Raw genomic sequence first — 20,422 nt, 5'->3', positions numbered from 1 at the left:
CAACAAAAAAATACATCATGCAAAACAATGAATGCCTGCCAAGATTTATGGGTTTCAAGGAATGATAACGTATATCTGAAGTACAATGATGCCTTTAGCACAACGCTATTCCAGAACATTCTGAGGATCACTCTTAGAAGCTCTACATTCATTTTCTTTTTTTTTTCCAAGTCTTAGGATCTTGATTATATCCTGACCCCCACTGCCCCCCCCAAAATCATGCTTATAAATTCAGTGAAGGATCTGCTTCACTCATACAACCATTAGATAATAAGCTAACTAAAGTTTTCTCACTAAAATTTTATTAGCTAATATTCTGACCCATCTTTTCTTTCTTTCTTTCTTTTTTTTAAGATTTTATTTATTTATTTGACAGAGAGGTCACAAGTAGGCAGAGAGGCAGGCAGAGAGAGAGGGGGGGAAGCAAGCTCCCTGGCTGAGCAGAGAGCCTGATGCGGGGCTCGATCCCAGGACCCTGAGACCAAACCTGGGCCCAAGGCAGAGGCTTTAACCCACTGAGCCACCCGGGCGCCTCCCAATCCACCTTTTCATGCACTAATCTTAAAGCTGTCACCATGGCTGACAAATAGTTTTACAAATATAGACAATGAAGCAAATTCTTTTCAGCATCTGGAACCTAACACCTTAGACATGAAAATGTGGCTTGTGTGTCTCCCCAAAAGGCTTACCTATTTTAAATGATGTACAATAGCATTAAGAATGGAGTAGTTGATTGGAATTCTTGTCAATATTTTGAAAAACTTTATAAATACCTGTTTCCATTTCACAGAAGTGATGATAATCATAAGAACTATTTAAGGGATCATTTTGTGCTATGCAGAAAATGCTCCAAGTAATTTATGTATGTAACATTACTCTGTTTTTGTTCTTCTGTTCATTGTATGCATTTCACCCATAATTCTATCACTTTTTATAAAAATTATATAGGGTAAAAGGTGAAAAATCACCTGCTTCTATAGTTTAAATTCCATTCTTTCAAAGTAACTGCTATTCACAATTTTATCCCAATTTAGCTAGAATTTCATCTTTAATCATATAGAGAGATTTATACCCCATTTATATTTATATCTATATGTGCACATTTTGTCCTATAAGGTTGGTATGTGCTAGAGATAGTGGTCTGCCACTGCCTTTTTCCACATATACTGTATCTTCAGCATTATTCAGTTAACGCACACAGATCTCACTCTATCTTTTTAATGGCTACATAACATTCCAACAATAGATAAGCAATAATTAAATATTCATTTTGGTGGAAATTTAGGTTGTTTCTTTTTTTGTCAGTACCATACAATATAATAATGAACATCTCTGCCCATATATTTTTATATGTTTTACTGTTTTCTTTGGTAAAGTTCTAAAATGGCTATTTGCTAGTTCAGAGGTATTTTAATATTCACTCAGTATACAATAGAACAGAAATTCCTACAGGCTTAGATTATAGAAGCTTCTCTCATAATCAAACCTTTCCAGAGTAACTCCTAAACTTGAAATTTTGCATTTAATCTGTTTATTACAAAACATCCTGAATGAGCTATAGAGTCAAAGCAAGTATTCCACCAGACAATGCCATAACACTTTAGAATGATGAAATGCTTAAAATAGAATATTTAAGTTAGAACTTGTAAATAGGTTATAATTACAGCTCTCATAAATGTAGCCATGCTACAGTGACATGTCCAAGAGCAAATTCTTTCCAGCATTCTTAGTATTGATATAAATGTCCAAGTGGTGAGCATATGTTTCTGGAATGTTTAATGTTTCTGTCAGCAGTTGGGCAGGGTTTGTCTTATTTTAGGGGAGCTATGTCATAGGTCAGTTAATAATTTCTTATGTCATTATTGCATTCCCAACAGATCTGATAGGATAAATGGACATTTCTGAAAAAGTGACCAGAGCATGCCAATCATAACAACTTTATGGAGCCTTAACCTTTTTTTTTTTTTTTTTTAGATTTTATTTATTTATTTGACAGACAGAGATCACAAGTAGGCAGAGAGGCAGGCAGAGAGAGAGAGGGAAGCAGACTCCCCGCTAAGCAGAGAGTCCGATGTGGGGCTCGATCCCAGAACCCTGGGATCCTGACCTGAGCCTAAGGCAGAGTCTTTAACCTGCTGAGCCACCCAGGCGCCCCACCTTAATCTTTTAAAACAATCTAAAAGGCAGGAAGAGTTTCCCAGAGGCACAGGATACTCTGTTGTCAGATAATTTGAGCACATTGATCTTCATTGTCAAGTCTTTGACTTCATTTACATGAACTTGTAACATGTGACTGATCTAGTTTGTTAGCAAAACCACAGTTTATGGAAATCAGACTCTTTTTTTTAACCCACAAAAAGAGAGATTGTTTTTTCCTCATTGTAGATAGCCCCAGTTAAGCAGAACTAAGAACACTGGTTTTGTGTTAGGAGGAGAACTGCAATTATGGGTTAATATGATTATCATAAGAGGAAGAAGGATGTTGTCAATCTGCAGGGAGTTTTCAATGCCAATGACCAGATTGGATTTATAAAAGAAATCATATTTGTGCTTCATAAGGATTGTAAGCTCTACATTGCTGGAAGAATTTGGAGAAAATCTACAAGATAAGACAAACTTTGGCCAAGGGTCTACTAGCTAAACCATGCGTCCTGTAACTCTAATTTTTGCTTCTCTCACTTGGAAACTTCTTAGGGGAGTCTTAGTAAAGGGGCCTTGGCATCAAGAATAATTTCAGTTATTGGCTCTTTTTGGTTAAGAGTTAAAGAAAAGTTGATACGTCTAATGATGGCAAATGTGCCAGAGGATTATTTAAAATAGTATCAGTATATTTGGGGGGAAGGGAAATTGTTGCCTTTGTGGATGTAAAGGAGTCTTTTTCCCATGTGATTGATACCCCTTATGATACAATATACTTTTTAAAGGGAAAAAGAAATAAGTCTAAATAATTGACATTAAATAAAGAAAATACTCTTTCTTTCTTTCTTTCTTTCTAAAAATTAGATAACACTCTTCAGATAGGCCTTGACCTATGCGCTATCTGGTGGCTATTTAATTCCAGTTAAAGAAAGTCAAACCAATTCTGTCTCCAACACAATTACACAATACAATGTTCACAAACTATTATAAATAATATTAGTGAAATGAATAGGTAGTTACTATATTTTAATTTTTAAGGATTTTGACGGTTTCTCCAAGAAGATACTCTGAGTTATACAGCTATACTATAAGGCAAAAGAACATTTACAGACCTCTTGAATCTGAGCAAAATAATAAGTGATGGTAAGAAGGATATTTATAAAATCCCCAAAGCCGGGGCGCCTGGGTGGCTCAGTGGGTTAAAGCCTCTGCCTTCGGCTCAGGTCATGATCTCAGGGTCCTGGGATTGAGCCCCACATCGGGCTCTCTGCTCCATGGGGAGCCTGCTTCCTCCTCTCTCTCTGCCTGACTCTCTGCCTAGTTGTGATTTCTCTCTGTCAAATAAATAAAAAAAAAAAACAAAAAACAAAAAACAAACAAAAAAATAAAATAAAATCCCCAAAGCCAGATAATCTGTGCATGTGTCTTACCTTTCTTTTGCGAAGCCTGACTGGGCTGTCCGTGGGTTCTTGGGTGGCCAGAGTTTCCTTTAAGTGTAAACACTGCATGCCCTCTCCTGAGTTGACCTTTGGGAGACTTTTGTTTTGATGTTCTGAGAAACCACTCTTCTCGAGGCCATTTTCAGCTGACATTCCACCAGGGCAGGAAGGAGGTTGCAGAAGGCAGCTTCCAGGATCTGCTTTTAATAATGGCAGTCCTCTGTCCGTGCAAGGAAGAGGCAAGAACTTGTCCTGTACTACACTGCAGGTGTTTCTTTCATGTTCATCTTTAGGGAAGTCAAGTTTCCTTCGTTGCTGAGCAATTACAGCAGAATTAAGCAATTGCTTCTCAGGCACAATATCTTTCACATTCGAAGAGTCACACACATTTATTTTATTAGATGCATCTTTTATTTCACTTAAGCTTATCTCATTACAAAGCTCCAGGCTTTTACTTACAACGTCAACAACTCTCTTCTCCCCCCTTTCTTCAACCAGTGCTAAGTCAGCTCCGTCCACCGTTCCCCAGGAGTCACTCTGGCGATCATCCATGATGGGCAGTGTCTTTCCTGAGGAGCCTGCTCCTCTGTTGTTATGTTGGTCTGATATTTTCTGTCCTTGGGTACTTAAAATCTGCTTATCATCTGTAACATATGGATCGGAATCGGTATCCTCGTCGGAAACATGCACTAGCGTTTCTGTGCTGGCCTCCAGAGAAAGAAACTGATCTTCACCTTCATGGCTGTCATTTTCATCCACCTCCTTTGAAATGTGACCCATTGGCCTCCCAGGAAAGTCTCTCAGCTCTGAACCATGGCAGCAGTCCGGGAGTGAAACACACCTCTCTTTACGATCCACATTTAAAGACGCATCTTTTTCCATACTTGCCTGCAAGCTGTCAGCTACTAGTCCATGATGACATGCTGGGTTGTAATCATCAGAATTAAAAGGCTGTCCCTTCCACTGGGTCACATGTTCTTCCCAGCTTCTCTTTCTGATAGCTACAGACATGTCATCGTCGTTTAACAGCAGATAGAGAGATATGTTCCATATGAGACTAAAGGAGATGGAACTTGCTGAAAGATGACTTCATATGTAGTGATTCAAGAAGAGAGTGATTTTCGTCATTTCGCCACCTATTAAAAATTAAAAAAAATATATATATATATTCAGGATCATCATTCTCAAGTCAAAATATATGTTGGAAAAGAGCATTTAATCTGAGCTATGAAAGATTAAGAGATCTTATAGAGCGTCTATTTGATGGCTTTAATGATGTTACTTCTTTAAGAAGTAGCTTTCTATTAGAACGAAATGTCATATTTAATATTTCTGGTCAAAAAACAATGACAAGGGACACCTGGGTGGCTCAGTTGGTTAAGCGGCTGCCTTCAGCTCAGGTCATGATCCCAGCGTCCTGGGATCGAGTCCCACATCGGGATCCGTGCTCGGCAGGGAGCCTGCTTCTCTCTCTGTCTCTGCCTGCCTCTCTGTCTGCCTGTGCTCGCTCTCGCTCTCTCTCTCTGACAAATAAATAAATAAACTCTTTAAAAAAAAAACCAACAGCAATGACAACACTTTAAATGCAGCTGGATCGATTGACCTACTAATGAATGAAGGTTAAGTACTGAATGATTGAAACTCCCTTAAGAACATATTTGCATTGCAATACTTAATAGAACTCACCAGAGGAAAGTTGTTGCTCTAGCTGCCACACTTTTGTGCTTTACTTCTGTGAACACAAGTCCTTAAGGAAATCTATTTGCTAGGGGCGCCTGGGTGGCTCAGTGGGTTAAAGCCTCTGCCTTTGGCTCAGGTCCTGATCCCAGTGTCTGGGATCGAGCCCCGCATCGGGCTCTCTGCTCAGCAGGGAGCCTGCTTCCTCCTCTCTCTCTCACTCTGCCTGCCTCTCTGCCTACTTGTGACCTCTCTCTCCATGTCAAATAAATACATAAAATCTTAAAAAAAAAAAAAAGAAATCTATTTGCTGCTTGGTTTGAATTGCAGCAAAGAACACCAGAGGACTGTTCATGCCAAATCAGAGCCGTAGAGTCAGCATGTGCAATGTCTCAGTTTGTGAAAGAGCAAACTCCCAGGATGTATTTACTCCAGGGAGTGACTAGGAAGCATGGGAAAAATCTAGTGTAGCTCCTATTAACACATAATTCATGAGAAAATGTAACACAGACCACTGACTGTGCCCTAATATAAATACATTTACACGCACACTTATCACAGCTACTACTACTAGCTAGTAAGCTTGTTGTGTTGAAGCTTAGAGATATTATATAAGTTGCGCAAGGTCAAACATCCAGGAAGTATGCCAGGATTCAAACGAGGCCCTGGATCTGATTTAGTCAACAAACGTCACTGTTTCCATGGAAGGAGATTCTACCTGTGCCCTCCACCCTCCCCCCAGCTTTAGTACATATAAAATCTCAACTCCTCAGTCAGGAATTCAGAGAACCAAAAAGAAGATGTGAGCATCTGAAAACAATTGGGACAATTCCTCAGAAATATCAGTCGCATTCTTTTTGGCTTCTAAGGAGTTTAGTTTGTGTACTGCTGTTAGAATTTGGCCATAAAAATGTAAGTAAACCAGAAAACCAGGCCTAAGATAAGGTAGAATATAAACACATTCCAGGTAGCCTTCTCCTTTTTGCCTTGAATTATTCAAACCCTTCGTTCAAGGAAACTAATTATACCAATGTAAACTGAACTTTACAAAAATGACTAGTCCAAATGTTGTCCCATAATGAAACCAAATTATTGGAACATAAAAGAAAAATCCCATTCAAAAGAGCAGGCACTTCGAGTTTTTCCTTCACACGAGAACTGTCAGCACATAGCATGGATTGGCTTATTGATTTCAGCCATAAACAAGATTCACTGCTGTGCTGCTTTGGGGTCACTTCAGTCTCTTGAAAAGGATTCCGAGTCCCTACCAAAAATTTCAAGGTATTCTGACTACGCACTTGCCAGAAAGGTAAATATTCCAAGCCTATGAAGACTAGCAGAGTTAAGGAATATACTAGATTTGGTACCCTAGCCGGACGAAATATATTTCTGGATACTATCGGGTTCCCTCAAAGGTCTGTGACCATTTGAAAATGGTCAGCCTGCACATTTTCCATGTTGGCATTCATTCTGCAGTCAAAAGAAAATATAAAGTCCCCGAATTCCATGCATAAGTCATTATAGTGTGGGAGGCTACGGAAAGTGGAAAAAACGCATAGATGCAGGCCAGAAAATTTCTGCTTTCATGGGCAAATTTGGGTTGTAATAGGGCGGTTCTGTTTTAGATGCTTTCTTTTCTTTATTTTTATCCAGTGTAGAGAGCAGGCTAACTTAAGAAATGCCAAGTGGTATTACTGTGTCATTCCTAAGCCACATTCACATTTAAGTTAAGACTAAATTCTGGATTCATTTCTTTTACTAAAAAGAAATTGAGTTTTATTAACTCCTTGGGGGGAGAGATTACAGAAAAGTTTTACCCTTAGGACCTTACCATAATATTAATTGACTTCACTCAACCTTGGCAAATAGACGAGTGTTTTTATAATGTCAAAGGAAGACAGTTTGACAAGTTCTAAAGCCATCTAGTTGCTAAGAGAGATGGTAAATTAGGTAGATTGAACACATGAAAGCATTAACTCCTGTCCTGCTCATCTAGGTTCTTTGGATATTTCCTAATCATTCCTGTGAATGTACGGTATCTATATTTTTTAAGACAAAAAATTTCCCAATTATCCTTATGACCATCTTCTCTCTATTTTCAGTGCTCATTCCATATCCTGTGGTCTGATAGATTTTTAAAAATTTTCTCTCTTCAAACTTTGTTATTCCACTTCCTATTTAAATACTATTTATAAGCTTAATAGTTAAAATCTGCCCCCATGAGCTAAAGCCTGAACAGAGTATTAAGAAGAGGGTTCAACATCATTAGCCATCAGGGAAATTCAAATCAAAACCACACTGAGATATCACCTTATACCAGTTAGGATGGCAAAAACTGACAAGCCAAGAGACAACAAATGTTGGAGAGGATGTGGAGAAAGGGGAACCCTCTTACACTGTTGATGAGAATATAAGTTGGTATAGCCACTTTGGAAAACAGTGTGGAGGTTTCTCAAAAAGTTAAAAATAGAGCTACCCTATGACCTGGCAGTCACACTACTGGATATTTACCCTAAAGATACTGATGTAGTGAAAAGAAGGGCCATATGAACCCCAATATTCATAGCATCAATGTACACAACAGCCAAACTGTGGAAGGAACTGAGATGCCTTTCAATAGATGAATGGGTAAAGAAGATGTGGTCCATATATACAATGGAGTATTACTCTGCCATCAGAAAGGAGGAACACCCACCATTTGCATTGACATGGATGGAACCAGAGGGGATAGACTAAGTGAAATAAGTCAAGTAGAGAAAGACAATGATCATATGGTTTCACTAACATGTGGCATATAAGGAATAGCACAGAGGACATTAGAAGAAGGAAGGGGGAAATGAAGGGGGGGAATTGGAGGGGGAGACAAACCATGAGAGACTACGGACTCTGGGAAAAAAAACTGACGGTTTCAGAGGGAAGGGGGATGGGGGGATGGGTCAGCCCAGTGATGGGTATTAAGGAGGGCATGGCATGGAGCATTGGATGTTATGCGCAAATAATGAATCATGGAACGCTACATCAAAAACTAATGATGTCTTGTATGGTGACATAACATAACATAACATAGTAAAATAAAATAAAGAGGGAATACTGGATTACTGTCAGCCGCATCTGAGTATATTGGCCTCATTTTCTAAATCATCTGAATTGACTAGAATCCATCCTGTAAGTTATAGATGACTTTGTAAAAGACCTGATTTTTCCCTATCAATCTCCTCATCAGATTGCTCTCTTTAAGATTATATTTCTAACTATCGACTATCTGTTTTGCAAATTTTTGTTACATTTTCTTGGTAATCCTTTTTGTGCATTTTCATTCAGAATGAGCTCAGCTGCTGAAGATTTGGATGAGGGATCTGGAAAAGTGTAGGTCATTTCAGGGTATTGATTTTATGAAGTGAATTTCCATGGGGGTTTTTCACTTCTTAAATGCATGTGTTCTAACACCATTATATTAATATTACAAGAGAATCTATGTACCTCTAATGTTGTAACAATTCTGGAAAATGTTTTTTTTTTTTTTAGTTAGAGATTTTATTCATTTATTTGACAGAAATCACAAGTAGGCAGAGAGGCAGGCAGAGAGAGAGAGGGGAGGAAGCAGGTTCCCTGCTGAGCAGAGAGCCCGATGCGGCCTCAACCCACTGAGCCACCCAGGCACCCCTGGAAAATGTTTGTAAAATGGCCAAATTTGCTTTTATTGATATTAGTGCATAAGATGTTTAGACACGAATTCATTTCAAATTTATTATTTGGGTTAATTTTGTAACACCACTCCTTAACATAAGCATTTTGTGCCATAAAATTTTATTTTACTTTTTTTTAAAGATTTTATTTATTTATTTGTCAGAGAGAGAGAGAGAGCGTGCAAGTGAGCACAGGCAGACAGAGTGGCAGGCAGAGACAGAGTGAGAAGCAGACTCCCTGCCCAGCAAGGAGCCTGATGTGGGACTTGATCCCAGGACCTTGGGATCATGACCTGAGCCAAAGGCAGCTGCCTAACCAACTGAGCCACCCAGGCATCCCGCCATACAGTATTTTAAAGTTAACTGAAATTAAACATTGTTATACTAAATGACATCATTTGGAGATGTTCTAGTTTGAGAATCACTGACCCGTATCTCATATCAAATGACCACGTTCTCTTTTGCACCTGCTTCTGAAATAAACACATACTACGTATTTTGGCCTTTCATCTGTCCTTAGAGAAGAAGATTCCGATGATAATCACCATTGCTCATTCTATAGTCTGGGAGAATACGACGCAGTTAAAGCACTGGAGGCCGAAGTCAAGTGGGCAGGAATGAAGAACTGACAGCAGCGCTGCCTGGCCAAGATCAGTTCTTCGGTGCTTGTTTATTTAGTGCCCACCGGGCCACAGACACTTTGCTAAACGTTGGCAACGTAGACCTAAGTTATATATTCTACCTGTCCTAAATGAGCTTACAATTTTATGAGAGAAACTCATGTAGAGAAAAATAGTAAGTCTTCTCATGGCCACAAATTCCATGTAAGTTTTAACATAAAGCAGAGGGTCATCAGTTTCTTCTTTCTTCCTTCCTCCTATGCACCCCCTCCCTCCCTCCCTCCTTCTTTCCTCTTTCTTTTCCTTTCCCACCCTTCCTTCCTTCCTTTTTCCTTCCTTCCTTATTTTTTCATCCTTTCTCTTTCCTTTCTTCCTTCCCTCTTCCTTCCTTCTGCTTTCTTTCTTTTCCTTCCTTCCTTCCTCCCTTCCTCCCTTCATTCCTTCCTTCTATTTTCTTTCTCCCTCTCTCTCTTCCTCCCTCCCTCTCTTCCTTCCTTCTTTCTATCCATCCATCCATCCATCCATCCATCCATCCATCCATCCATCCTTCTTTTTCAACAGTGAGTCCTGTGGGATGATGGAAATGTTAGGTAGGACTTCCAGAGGAGAAAATCCCTAAACGACACCCTCTGTGGTAAATTTCCTGCCTCCACAACATCCAGATCAAATGGGACCTGAGGTTCAGAGTTTCACCATTCTAGAATCACCTCTTCAGAAAAGATGGCAGAGGTAACAATAAACTCCAGAGAATTACTAACAATGTGAAAACCCACTTGACACCTTGGAGGGGAATCACATTTCTCAGGTGCGTTCAGAGAAAATTGAGGGGAGAGATTTTTTTTCAGAAAACTTCACAGACCTGTCTTCAGATTCAAGAAAATCTGTGAAGTGTGAAGTAATACAGGAAATAAAAATAGACCACACCAAGAAACATTATTGTGAAATTTCAGAACTTTAGAGGTAAGCAAATGAACATAAATGTTATCAGAGAAAGAGAGAAAAGAGATTATATATCAGAGAAAGAGAGAAAAGAGATTATACATTATGCATTGGGAATCTCAACGTTATTGGATTTCTTAATAGCAAAATTGGAAACAAGACAGGCAAATGTATCTTCAAAATTCTGATGGGAACTTATATCTACCTTATTTTTAATTTACCTTATTTTTATTTTATTTTAATCTACCTAATTTTAATCTACCTTAAAAAATTTCCCCCTCTTCTCAAGAAGCTACTGGAAGGATAGTTCTATCCAAATAAGAGAATAAATAAAATGGAGAAGACATGGCAACAAGGGTGTCAGAAACTCAACACAAAGACCAGGGGATGGGATTTCTAGGATGAAATTTATGTAGCAGGCTTAGCAGGCAATCGTTTCACATAAATCCTAAAGCTCTCTCCAAGAGATGTCTCTAAGGAAAATACCATGGAAATAATAGATTATATGAGGTATGTGGCCACAATAAGAATTTATAATAAAGTCAAACAATTTAGGTGGAAGAGTTAGTAATATTTACACAGAAAATGAAAAATCAATGAGTACCTCCAGGAAACACAGGGTTTTAAAAGAAAGGAAATATAATCATAGTACACGACCTGGTTTAGCTGTGACTTTTTGTGTAACCAAATAATGAAAACAGCAAATACTGACTTAACAAAAAATTATGAAAGCAACTATTTTTGAAGCATAAAATTTTTGTCGGAGTTGGGGTTAGGGATGCTGGGAATAATTATCTCAGAGAGCTGACTCTTCATTTTTCATAATAGGAATTTAACAGATAATGACTAAAATGGGAAAAATATAGTATAATCACATTGTTTAGAAAATGGAGGTAATAGGGGAAACAGCTAAAACCAGTTTAAATTGTTATAGTTCTTTGTGTTATTTGCTTGAGGCAAAGAAAAATTTCTGAATCTCAGAAAACATGTTAAATAATAACCTAAATTTAAACTATATTTTAATATGTTCCACAGCAGTAATTTTAAGATTGACTTGATAGGTAAATACATCTACATTTCCTCTATAATATGTCTAATAGGACCCAAATATTCCCTGTGTCCCTCCCACCCTCTCCATACCACCCCCTCACAAGTACAAATATATCTTTCTCCTTCCATTAGCACAATAAAGGTGCCAGTTTGGGTATTTATTTTGGGACAATAATGTCATGCAATTTTCCATAAGATTCTTGGGTGATTTTTTTAATGGTCTTTTTCTTCCCCCAACCCTTTTAAGACCTCCTGCAAGTCAGGACAAATATTCTTGGTAATCCTCTTAGTTATAGCCTTCTAAAATGTTATCTGAACAGATGTTTTAAGATACAAAAAGTAAGATGTAAATAACTTTAATTGAGTAAATGCATATGAAAAGAGGAATTCTCCATTGCATTACTTCAACTTCTCCTGGACACCCCATCATAGTACTTAGCAAGATGGCAATTTTTCTCATTCAACCCCTTAGACCTTTAAATGTGTGTATCTCATTGTATCATTTCAGAACACAAACGACATACATAGACATATATATGCATACACATAAAAAAAATTTAAAAATATATGTACACACACACACACACACACACACACACACATATATAATTGGCTCCTAGGTTGTTTTAAAACACCTTCACACAGATTCTATGTATTTAATAGAAGGGAGAATAAAAATGTAATAGTACTGAGATTTTCTCTTTATTTTCCTCTCTCCTTAGGTGGCCACAGTTGCTTTGGTTTCCCTTAGGGTCTTTCTTCTTCATTACCCATCCCATGTCGAATTTCTAGGTCATGTTTTCCTTCTTACAACTCCTTTCCAGCATATCTATGTGTAATATCTACCACATAGCATATTCTCAGTCACTGGGGGAAAGAAGAAAAGATATGAGGAAAATAACCTCCTTTTAATTGCAAGTGGTTTCAGCTCTCTAAAAGGCACTCTTACAAGAATAAAGAATGCATCTGAACAGAGAAAAGAACATTTCTACATTGACCAACTTTGTGGCTAATATGAGCCACAGCAAAATGGAGACACTGGGAATCTGAACATCCTATCATGATTTGAAATATTTATGTCTTAGTCTCCTCTCAGGGAGTCACATCTGCAAATAGAAAAGGCCTCCAAACCACTTAAGAACTGAATTAGACAACTAGAACAGAAGCAACAACATAGACATGACCACAACTTTAATAGGGTTCTTTGCTAGTTTCAAAGTAAATCTTCACTACAGTGAACATTTGCAAAGGCCAGAATGAAATTTGTTTTCTTGATGGAGCTGTCAAGGAACGAATTATCTAGCGAACCAAATTGTGCACATTTGGGTATCTTCCCACTGCTCCCCCAGCTGAATGATAACATGAAGAGGAATGCTTTTCATTGCTAAACTGATGTCTCATTTCAAGATGCTCAGGAGCAGTAAGAAAGCGGGGGGCAGATACGACTCTTCCTAATTCCTTTATGTAAATGCAGGAACAAACAGCCAAAAAAGATAACACATTTTAAAAAAGCATTTCTATGAGTCTACACAGGGGTCAGAGTAGCCAACTTTTAGCAAAAGACAATTGGTGCTTTTCCTTTAAAATATTCATGTTGTCTCATCCCAATCAGAAAGGGCTAGAAATAGACTGTGGGAGAGAGAGAGACCTTTAATAATATGATGCAGGAATTTATCTCCTTATAATTTCATGCAGATTTTCTTTCTTTGGTAGCAATCTACATCCTGATTCTTCACAAAATCATTACCCATTTACTTTTGCATATTTTGTCAGATGTTGGAATTTACTCATTATGTCTCATTAGTTGTCTGTGGAAAACAAACTCTTATTGAAATTCTCTCTCTTTTTTTAAAAATTTATTTATTTGACAGAGAGAGAGAGAGGGAGAGGAAGAGCACAAGCAGGGAAGGCAGCAGAGGGACAGTGAGAAGGAGTCTCCCCACTGAGCAGGGAGCTCGACGTGGGACTCCATCCCAGGACACTGGGATGACCTGAGCCAAAGGCAGATGCTTAACCAACTGAGCCACCCAGGTGCCCTTTACTCAAATTCTTTATTGGTAAATTGTTGAAGCTTAAAAAATTATATATGGAATAGCTTCCATGTATTTAGGATGTCTGGATATAAAAAAATTAGTAGATTATAGAAGAAACCACCCATAATGAACTAAGTCAGTGGAATAAGCATTATATTACTTTTTCCAAAAGACACATCCAAGTCTCCATCATTTCTGGTCTTTAGAAGAAAAGGAAGAAGTAGGTATTCAATTTAAAATATTCTTTTAAGATTTATCTATTTTTATGTATATCTTAACTTTATTAAGTATGGAAAATTTTTTCGTATACTTAGCTTTCAGAGTCAAAGATTCCAGGAATTAGACAAATGTGAAAATGAACTCTGTTCAGTTCACTAGAAGTCAGCTCATCATAAAAAAGCAGGTTTCTAAAATTGCAAAAATTATTATTCCTGGGGTGCCCTATTTTTACTTTCAGGTTCCTGCTATGTAATGCAGCCTCAGTAATTTCTGATTTTTTTTTTTTTTTCAGGGAGGAGCCCAGATCCTGGCAGTGTTTGACTTATTACCCCCTTAGGCCAGCCAGATTTGCAGAGTCTCTAAAAGTTTTCTTAAGTCACCCACATGTAATTTGAGGAAATCTTGGAAAACTTCATAATATTTGCCTGATATCACTAAGACCTTTTGGGGGATAACTGGTTTCTAAAAGATTCCCCAAATTCACACCGTCATGGGGAACAAGACTGCATCACGGATGCAGTAATTTTTAGCTATGTGTATTTTCTTCAGGTTTCCCCATTTTATTTTATAAAAGTACACGGTTTTCTCAATGATAGTGTTCCATCCTAGGCAGAATCCTTCAAGCATTTAGAACTATACTGTAGCTTAGTTATTTCTGCAAATAAATTCACTAATAATTAACCATTTGGGTTTTTGCCTTAATCTTTTTTTCTACCAAACCCCCATAACCAAAGAAAAGTATTGTCTTTGCTCTGAACTAGTTCCAGTTGAAATTTTTCATGTGAAAGGAAAGAGTTTAAATTTGTCATCAAGAACTTGGTTGCTTTTTGTTTTTGAATGGCAAAGCAGCGTTTCTATTCAACAAGGGACACGAATTATAATGCTTTATCATCAGCATGGTGAGCTGTGTCTTTGCTTTAAGTGGCCACTTTCTATTTTTAGCTTTGCTATCATTTCTAAGAACCCTCTAACGGTTGACACAGTAATCACTAACTGCAAATGAAAAATATGGCTACACCCACCCAGGTGCTTGGATTGCTATGTGCCAAGAGAATACTGAGATTTCCCTCCTCCAAAAAGTACGACTTTCACTGAAATTGGGAACATGACATCACTGGAAACTTAGCTACTTCTGCTAGGTCACTATCCTACCAAGGGTTGATGCCTCTGCCATTAACTTTGCTTGCTGTGCTTAATATCTGTAATTCCCATCTTATTTTATCATGTATCTATGCCCAGTGGGGCTTATTTTGATTTCCAAGTGTTCTATATACCCAACTAATGGCAGGCACATTGAAAACTTCTGATCATGATAATAGGAACAGTAACAAACGACTTCCATTTACTAAGCCTTTACTGTGGGTCAGGTACTGTTCTTACACCATCTCCCTTAGTAATAGTACTCACAAATACCCCATGGAGTATTTTCTAACAGTGCCTTAATTTTATAGGGAGGAATTTTGGCAGGACTTAGTAACCAGCTCAAGGTCAAATACTACCAGTGGCAAAAGTTAAAAGTTAAAAAAGATCTCCATTTTTTTGTGGAGGTAAGATGCCTGTTAAAGAACCACCCCCATCCCCGTGATTAGGATTAGTTACTTAAATTTTGTGTTCCTCAGTTTTCTCACCTCTGTAATGGGAATAACGAAAAGTTTTTTTGAGGGGAAAATTATAGTATTAAGCTAAAATAATAATACTAAGCTAGCGATACACATAGAACATTCAATCCATTGCATATTGTGACAATTCATTAGATGTTCGGGGACAGGATGCTGCTGCTGATGGTCAAAACGGTGACTCCTTTAGGTTTGATTGATTTTAGCTGCAGAATCCACGGCTGGGTATGAGACACAACTATCCCTTTCATGCCCATGTTGTTTCAATATAAAAGAGCAATTTGACCAAAATGTGAAATACCATGAGTCTTTCTTCCTTCCTTGACTAATTGACCTATGCTTTTCTAAACAAAGATTTGTTTGTTATACTGTGTGCAAAACAGTTTGCCCATATAAAATCTCATGGGATGCTCAAAATGACCCAATGATAGAACTGTTCTCATTACCTTCCTCACTTTACCAATTAAAAGCAGAAGCTCAAAGTAGTTATGGGGCAGGCTTCACATCACAGAACATCAAGTGGCGAAGATGCAAATCAGAGCCAGTTTTTGGACTCTGCCCAGGAGCTTTTCAGTTCACCACCCCATTCAAATTGTGGAAAATTCACTAGAGCTCTGCTGTCACTGGTTTCATGTAACTTTTAATTTTAAACTACTTCTGGATGCTTATGCTTCCCTCTGGTTTTTAATGAATTTGTAATGTCTTCTTATGAGAATGTTGTTAACCTTTGGCCTGAAGCTCTGATGATTCTTGACAACATCTTATTTTCTTTGCTCTGTAAAAATTATTCTATCATCGCAATATGTCTGGAAAATTAAAAACAAAAAAAGTCCCACAATGCCCACTCTTTACACCAGTTTTGCTTTCCTTTCTTTCCTCTTTCCCTCCGATTTATTCCACAAACGATTATTGACAAACAGGTATTAACAGCATCTGACATGCTAGGAAATGTTTATGGCTGAGAATAACAAGAAACGTTGAATTTCTAAACTTGCTCTGATCTTCCTACTTCTCATTTCCATGATAGGATTGATTTTTTTCTTTGAATTATTTGAATTGTATTGCTAAAACACTTTGTTAATCCAGTCTAATACAAAACCACCTTTTTACACGTATAACTAGAACAATCATTTTTTCTACCCATCTATCTTAATTAATGAGCACATTTATGTGCACACAGTTTACATTGCCTTCCCACTAGTTTTTGCACCTGAGTCCTTATTTAATCTTTTCAACTTGATTTACATATCCTATAATCTACTCAAAATCAACAATCTCTTTTTAACTAGGTCTAAATTCACCTTTATTCTGTTTAGTTTCATTAAAAACTAAGTTCATCTATTTCTCAAAACTCTACGAACTGACTAGCAATTTAACATCAAAATAGAACCATGGAAGTAAATCCCTATATCTACACCAAAGTCAATCTGGAGTTGGACTTCTTTCCAAACTTGTTTGGTTTAAGTTGTAGACATAAGGGGCTTATCATTCAATGGGGGAAGAAGGTACAACAGTCATGCCAATTCCTTCAAATCTGGGGGTTTTTACTTTTCTCATACCTCTTTAAATTCTCATGTACAATTACTGACAGGTCTCTTTTTTTATCACAAAATTCTCTGATCCAGATCTAGGCCAACTCTTTGGAAATTTGTTGTATTGTAACGATTTCTATAGAAATATTCTTATTTTAAGATCATACACGAATTCATTCATTCTCCAAGAAGAAACAAGATCAAAACAAAGGATTAATTTAAAATGTCCCCAATGTAGACTTGTTTAAGCCTACAAGACCCAATCCTCTATGAGTGAGATTAAAGCATGCCTACAGTCTTGATAATGAGGTGTATGGTATGGGCAGGTTTAAGTGTGGTCAGAAAAAATCCTCCTTTTAAATTATAAGATTCTTAAGAAAAGAATAAAATGATGTATTCTCTTTTGCTAGGCTCTCTAGTCACCGTGTAGTCAGTTATCTAGGCTACTGCTTTATTTCATTGATTCCTCATTCCAATAATGTGTAGGATAGAGACACTGAAAGTGTTGAATAATGCATCTTTAAAGTGTAATAACATCAGGAAATTCAATCTGGTTCATAAAAATGGGGGGAAAGGGATCATGACACACATTCAAAGAAATGGCATACAGTAGAAATGACATATATTCATTTTGTGAGAAAGTTTCTTGCCTTGGAAAGGGCAGTGTTCAGTGTGCATGGCAACGTCCACTGTCATATATGAAGTATGACGCAGCTTAAGCAGCCAAGTCTCTCATTTTACACTGCGCCGGTCAGACATGTATTTATATACTGTAAGAAATTCTATATTCTACAGCTAAAGGACTTTGTAGAAGGCTCAGAGTAGATATATGAACCAATTAAAGGATTGAAAAGAGACTGTACAAGGGAAGATGAAAGGAATTGGCTTTATTTGGCCCACAAATGTACACTTATGTTATCTTATGTCCATTTCGGTTTTCCATATTTCCACTGAGGAAAAACCCATAAAACTGGAAATAGGCTACAGCAATAGAGCTGTAGGTTAGATAAAAGAAAGAATGCCTGTGTACATGAGAAACCGATTCTGCTAGGGGGAAGTAAAATCTCTGAATGTCACTGGTTGGGACAGACTGGTTATGACACCATTTGAACAGGAGTATATCAATCAGACAAGCTCCTTTCTGGCCCTACTCTCTTAAGAAACATCAGTTTAAAATTAATATAACTATTAGCATGTGGATCGATTTCCTTGGCATAAACATGAAGTATAACAAAATGGTCACCAAAGAGTTACTCCACTGAAGTGTTTGTTGAAGGCATGAGGAAACTTTTACATATGAGAATATTTCATGACTTGGGTGAATTTGGTTCTTTTTTTAAAACCATGATTCCGCCCACCTCCCCCCCATACTGCACACGGGTGGTAGCTTTGAGCCTTTCTTATGTTTTAAAGCGGCACTACAATTTTCTGTCGAAAAGTAGCCTTCTACCGGACCTATTCGTACGTCGTTCTGCATGATTATTATTTGCGAGCAAGAGGGTGTAGTATAAAGATCTCTGAATTATGAGGTGGTGTCACACTGTCATCTCTTCTGCTAGCTAGCAGTGTGACCTTGGACAGGTCACCTTTGAATGTCATTCCTCAGCTCTGAGGCAACCTCAGGACAGTGTTTGAAGTGGTCTCTTAGGTTCTTTCCTTCCTCGAAATTCTTTTCAGGGATTTTATTAAATCATAATTCAGATAAGCCAGCATTTTATTTTTCACATGCTGAACAAGATTTTTTTTTATCATATTTAAAAGTTTTAACACCTCTTAAATTGTTAGTGGATAGTTAAAATATATCAAGATAACTTATACTAGCATAGAATCCAATAGTAAGTTAGCTAATACAACACATGGTCACCTTGTACCGTGTAAAAGTTTGGAATTAAAACGCTTGATTTCTTAGGATCCAACTGTCAAACAGCTCTCATCTTTCATTATGATATTTTGAGTTCATCTAATTGATCTGGCAATATACACGAATATCTATCCCCTTCACATATCATTCCACATCATTCTTATAAAATAATTATTTCCATTTTTAATTCTTCAGAAGTATAAATGCAACAGTATGTTTTGCATTATACGTTCATTTTATTTCAATCATTGCTAGATTTCTTTCTTCATATATTGCATGTTTAGACATTTAAGATACCTATATCCCAGTGGAAATCTAATTTTATGACTGTATGAATTATGAATACATGATTGGTTTTTCATGTGATTGCAGTGATTTCTGGCTGCCTTAAAATAATAATACTGAATGTCGCTGTCATTGAGATTTATTTCATTTCTTCAAAAATGTTCACACCAATATGACCTGAGCAGGGAATTCAGGAAAGTTAATACAAACTAAATCCAATTCTAATACTTAAATTTTTAAAAGTCAGATCAAATACTATTTAGAATAGAAATAATTTTTGAAGTTTCATGTGTTTACCTCTTTTTTTTTTTTTAAATGAAACCTTTAAGCTGTACATTAACAGCCTGCACTGTGGTCAAAACTATTTTGGGGAAATACTGAGGAGTCTTATCTTCACACTTTATATGACACATAGAATATTCTTTGGGGATTCATTATTAAGAAAAGTCACTCTGGTGCTACCTATTCTCCCTGTTGGCAAAGGAAGGGGAGATCAAAAGAAATCGTCTACACCTCACACTTAAGGGTGAGAATATGTATTTGTTTTTGTATTATGCCATGCACTAGGAAACCTGGTCTTATTCATAAAAAAAGGTAAGATAAAAAGGGATTAAACTAAAATCTCAGTTTAGGGAGGAAAAGAGTAAAATCTCTCCGGAGCCTCTTTGAAGAATTGACATTGTGCTAAAACAATTTTGACTCGCAGTTTTCCCCTCCCTAAACATTTTCCACTTCTAAATTTCATAGCTTAGCTCCCAAACATAGGAAACCACCACTCCGTGCACCAAGCTAACATTTCTGTCAAACTTTCTGCCTCTTCCACGACCGCCTCAAAGTATAAAGACAAGAGAGTCCCCAGCGTCTTACCTAGACGAGGAGCAGCAGCTGAAATGCCCAGGCATGACATTGTTGAACACTCAGGCGAGGAAAGAAGTCCGTCCCCGTGAGCTCCTCCAAAATCTAAGTTCACATTTCGTGGTTGAGATCATGGCTCTATTCTAAGCAGTTTTAACGCAGAGTGTGATTCTCACAAAAACACCGTCTGCAGCTGGAGGGAGCCTGGGCTCGAGCAGGAGTCTGTCGAGGCGTTCCTAGGGACTTCTGTCCACTCAGTTCAGACTGATGTCTTGCGAAAGGGGCCTCCACAAGCAGGCCCAGATTGCCTGGGAAGCATTTCCTGCCTCTGAGTAGTGCATGTGAGAAAGAGTGCACGAAGCAGAGGGAGGGGGGCAGAGCAGAGCCCGCCTGGGCGATTTAGGAGTTCTGATTTTACACAGAACTGAAGGGAGTTTGTCAAAGCTCTTGAGGTGATTAGCTGGAGAGTCA

The 20,422-nt window shown here is 37.7% G+C and overlaps 1 protein-coding gene across 1 annotated transcript in view; it reads right to left on the bottom strand.

Moving 5' to 3' along the window:
• DLC1 (DLC1 Rho GTPase activating protein) overlaps positions 1-20,162 on the bottom strand; it is a 418,852-nt gene extending 398,690 nt beyond the window's left edge. The window contains exons 1-2 of the mRNA XM_045997026.1: positions 19,964-20,162; positions 3,570-4,714 (exon numbers count right to left, since the gene is read on the bottom strand). Of these exons, the coding sequence (XP_045852982.1) occupies positions 3,570-4,589 (1,020 nt within the window). The 5' untranslated portion in view covers positions 4,590-4,714; positions 19,964-20,162. The remainder of the gene's footprint in view (positions 1-3,569; positions 4,715-19,963) is intronic.
• Positions 20,163-20,422: the final 260 nt, after the last annotated feature.

The sequence above is a fragment of the Meles meles genome, chromosome 2 (genome assembly GCF_922984935.1).
Source record: "Meles meles chromosome 2, mMelMel3.1 paternal haplotype, whole genome shotgun sequence".
Classification (NCBI taxonomy): Eukaryota; Metazoa; Chordata; class Mammalia; order Carnivora; family Mustelidae; genus Meles; species Meles meles.
The sequence above is the reverse complement of the archived record's forward strand: the minus strand, read 5'-3'. Positions and strand labels throughout refer to the sequence as shown.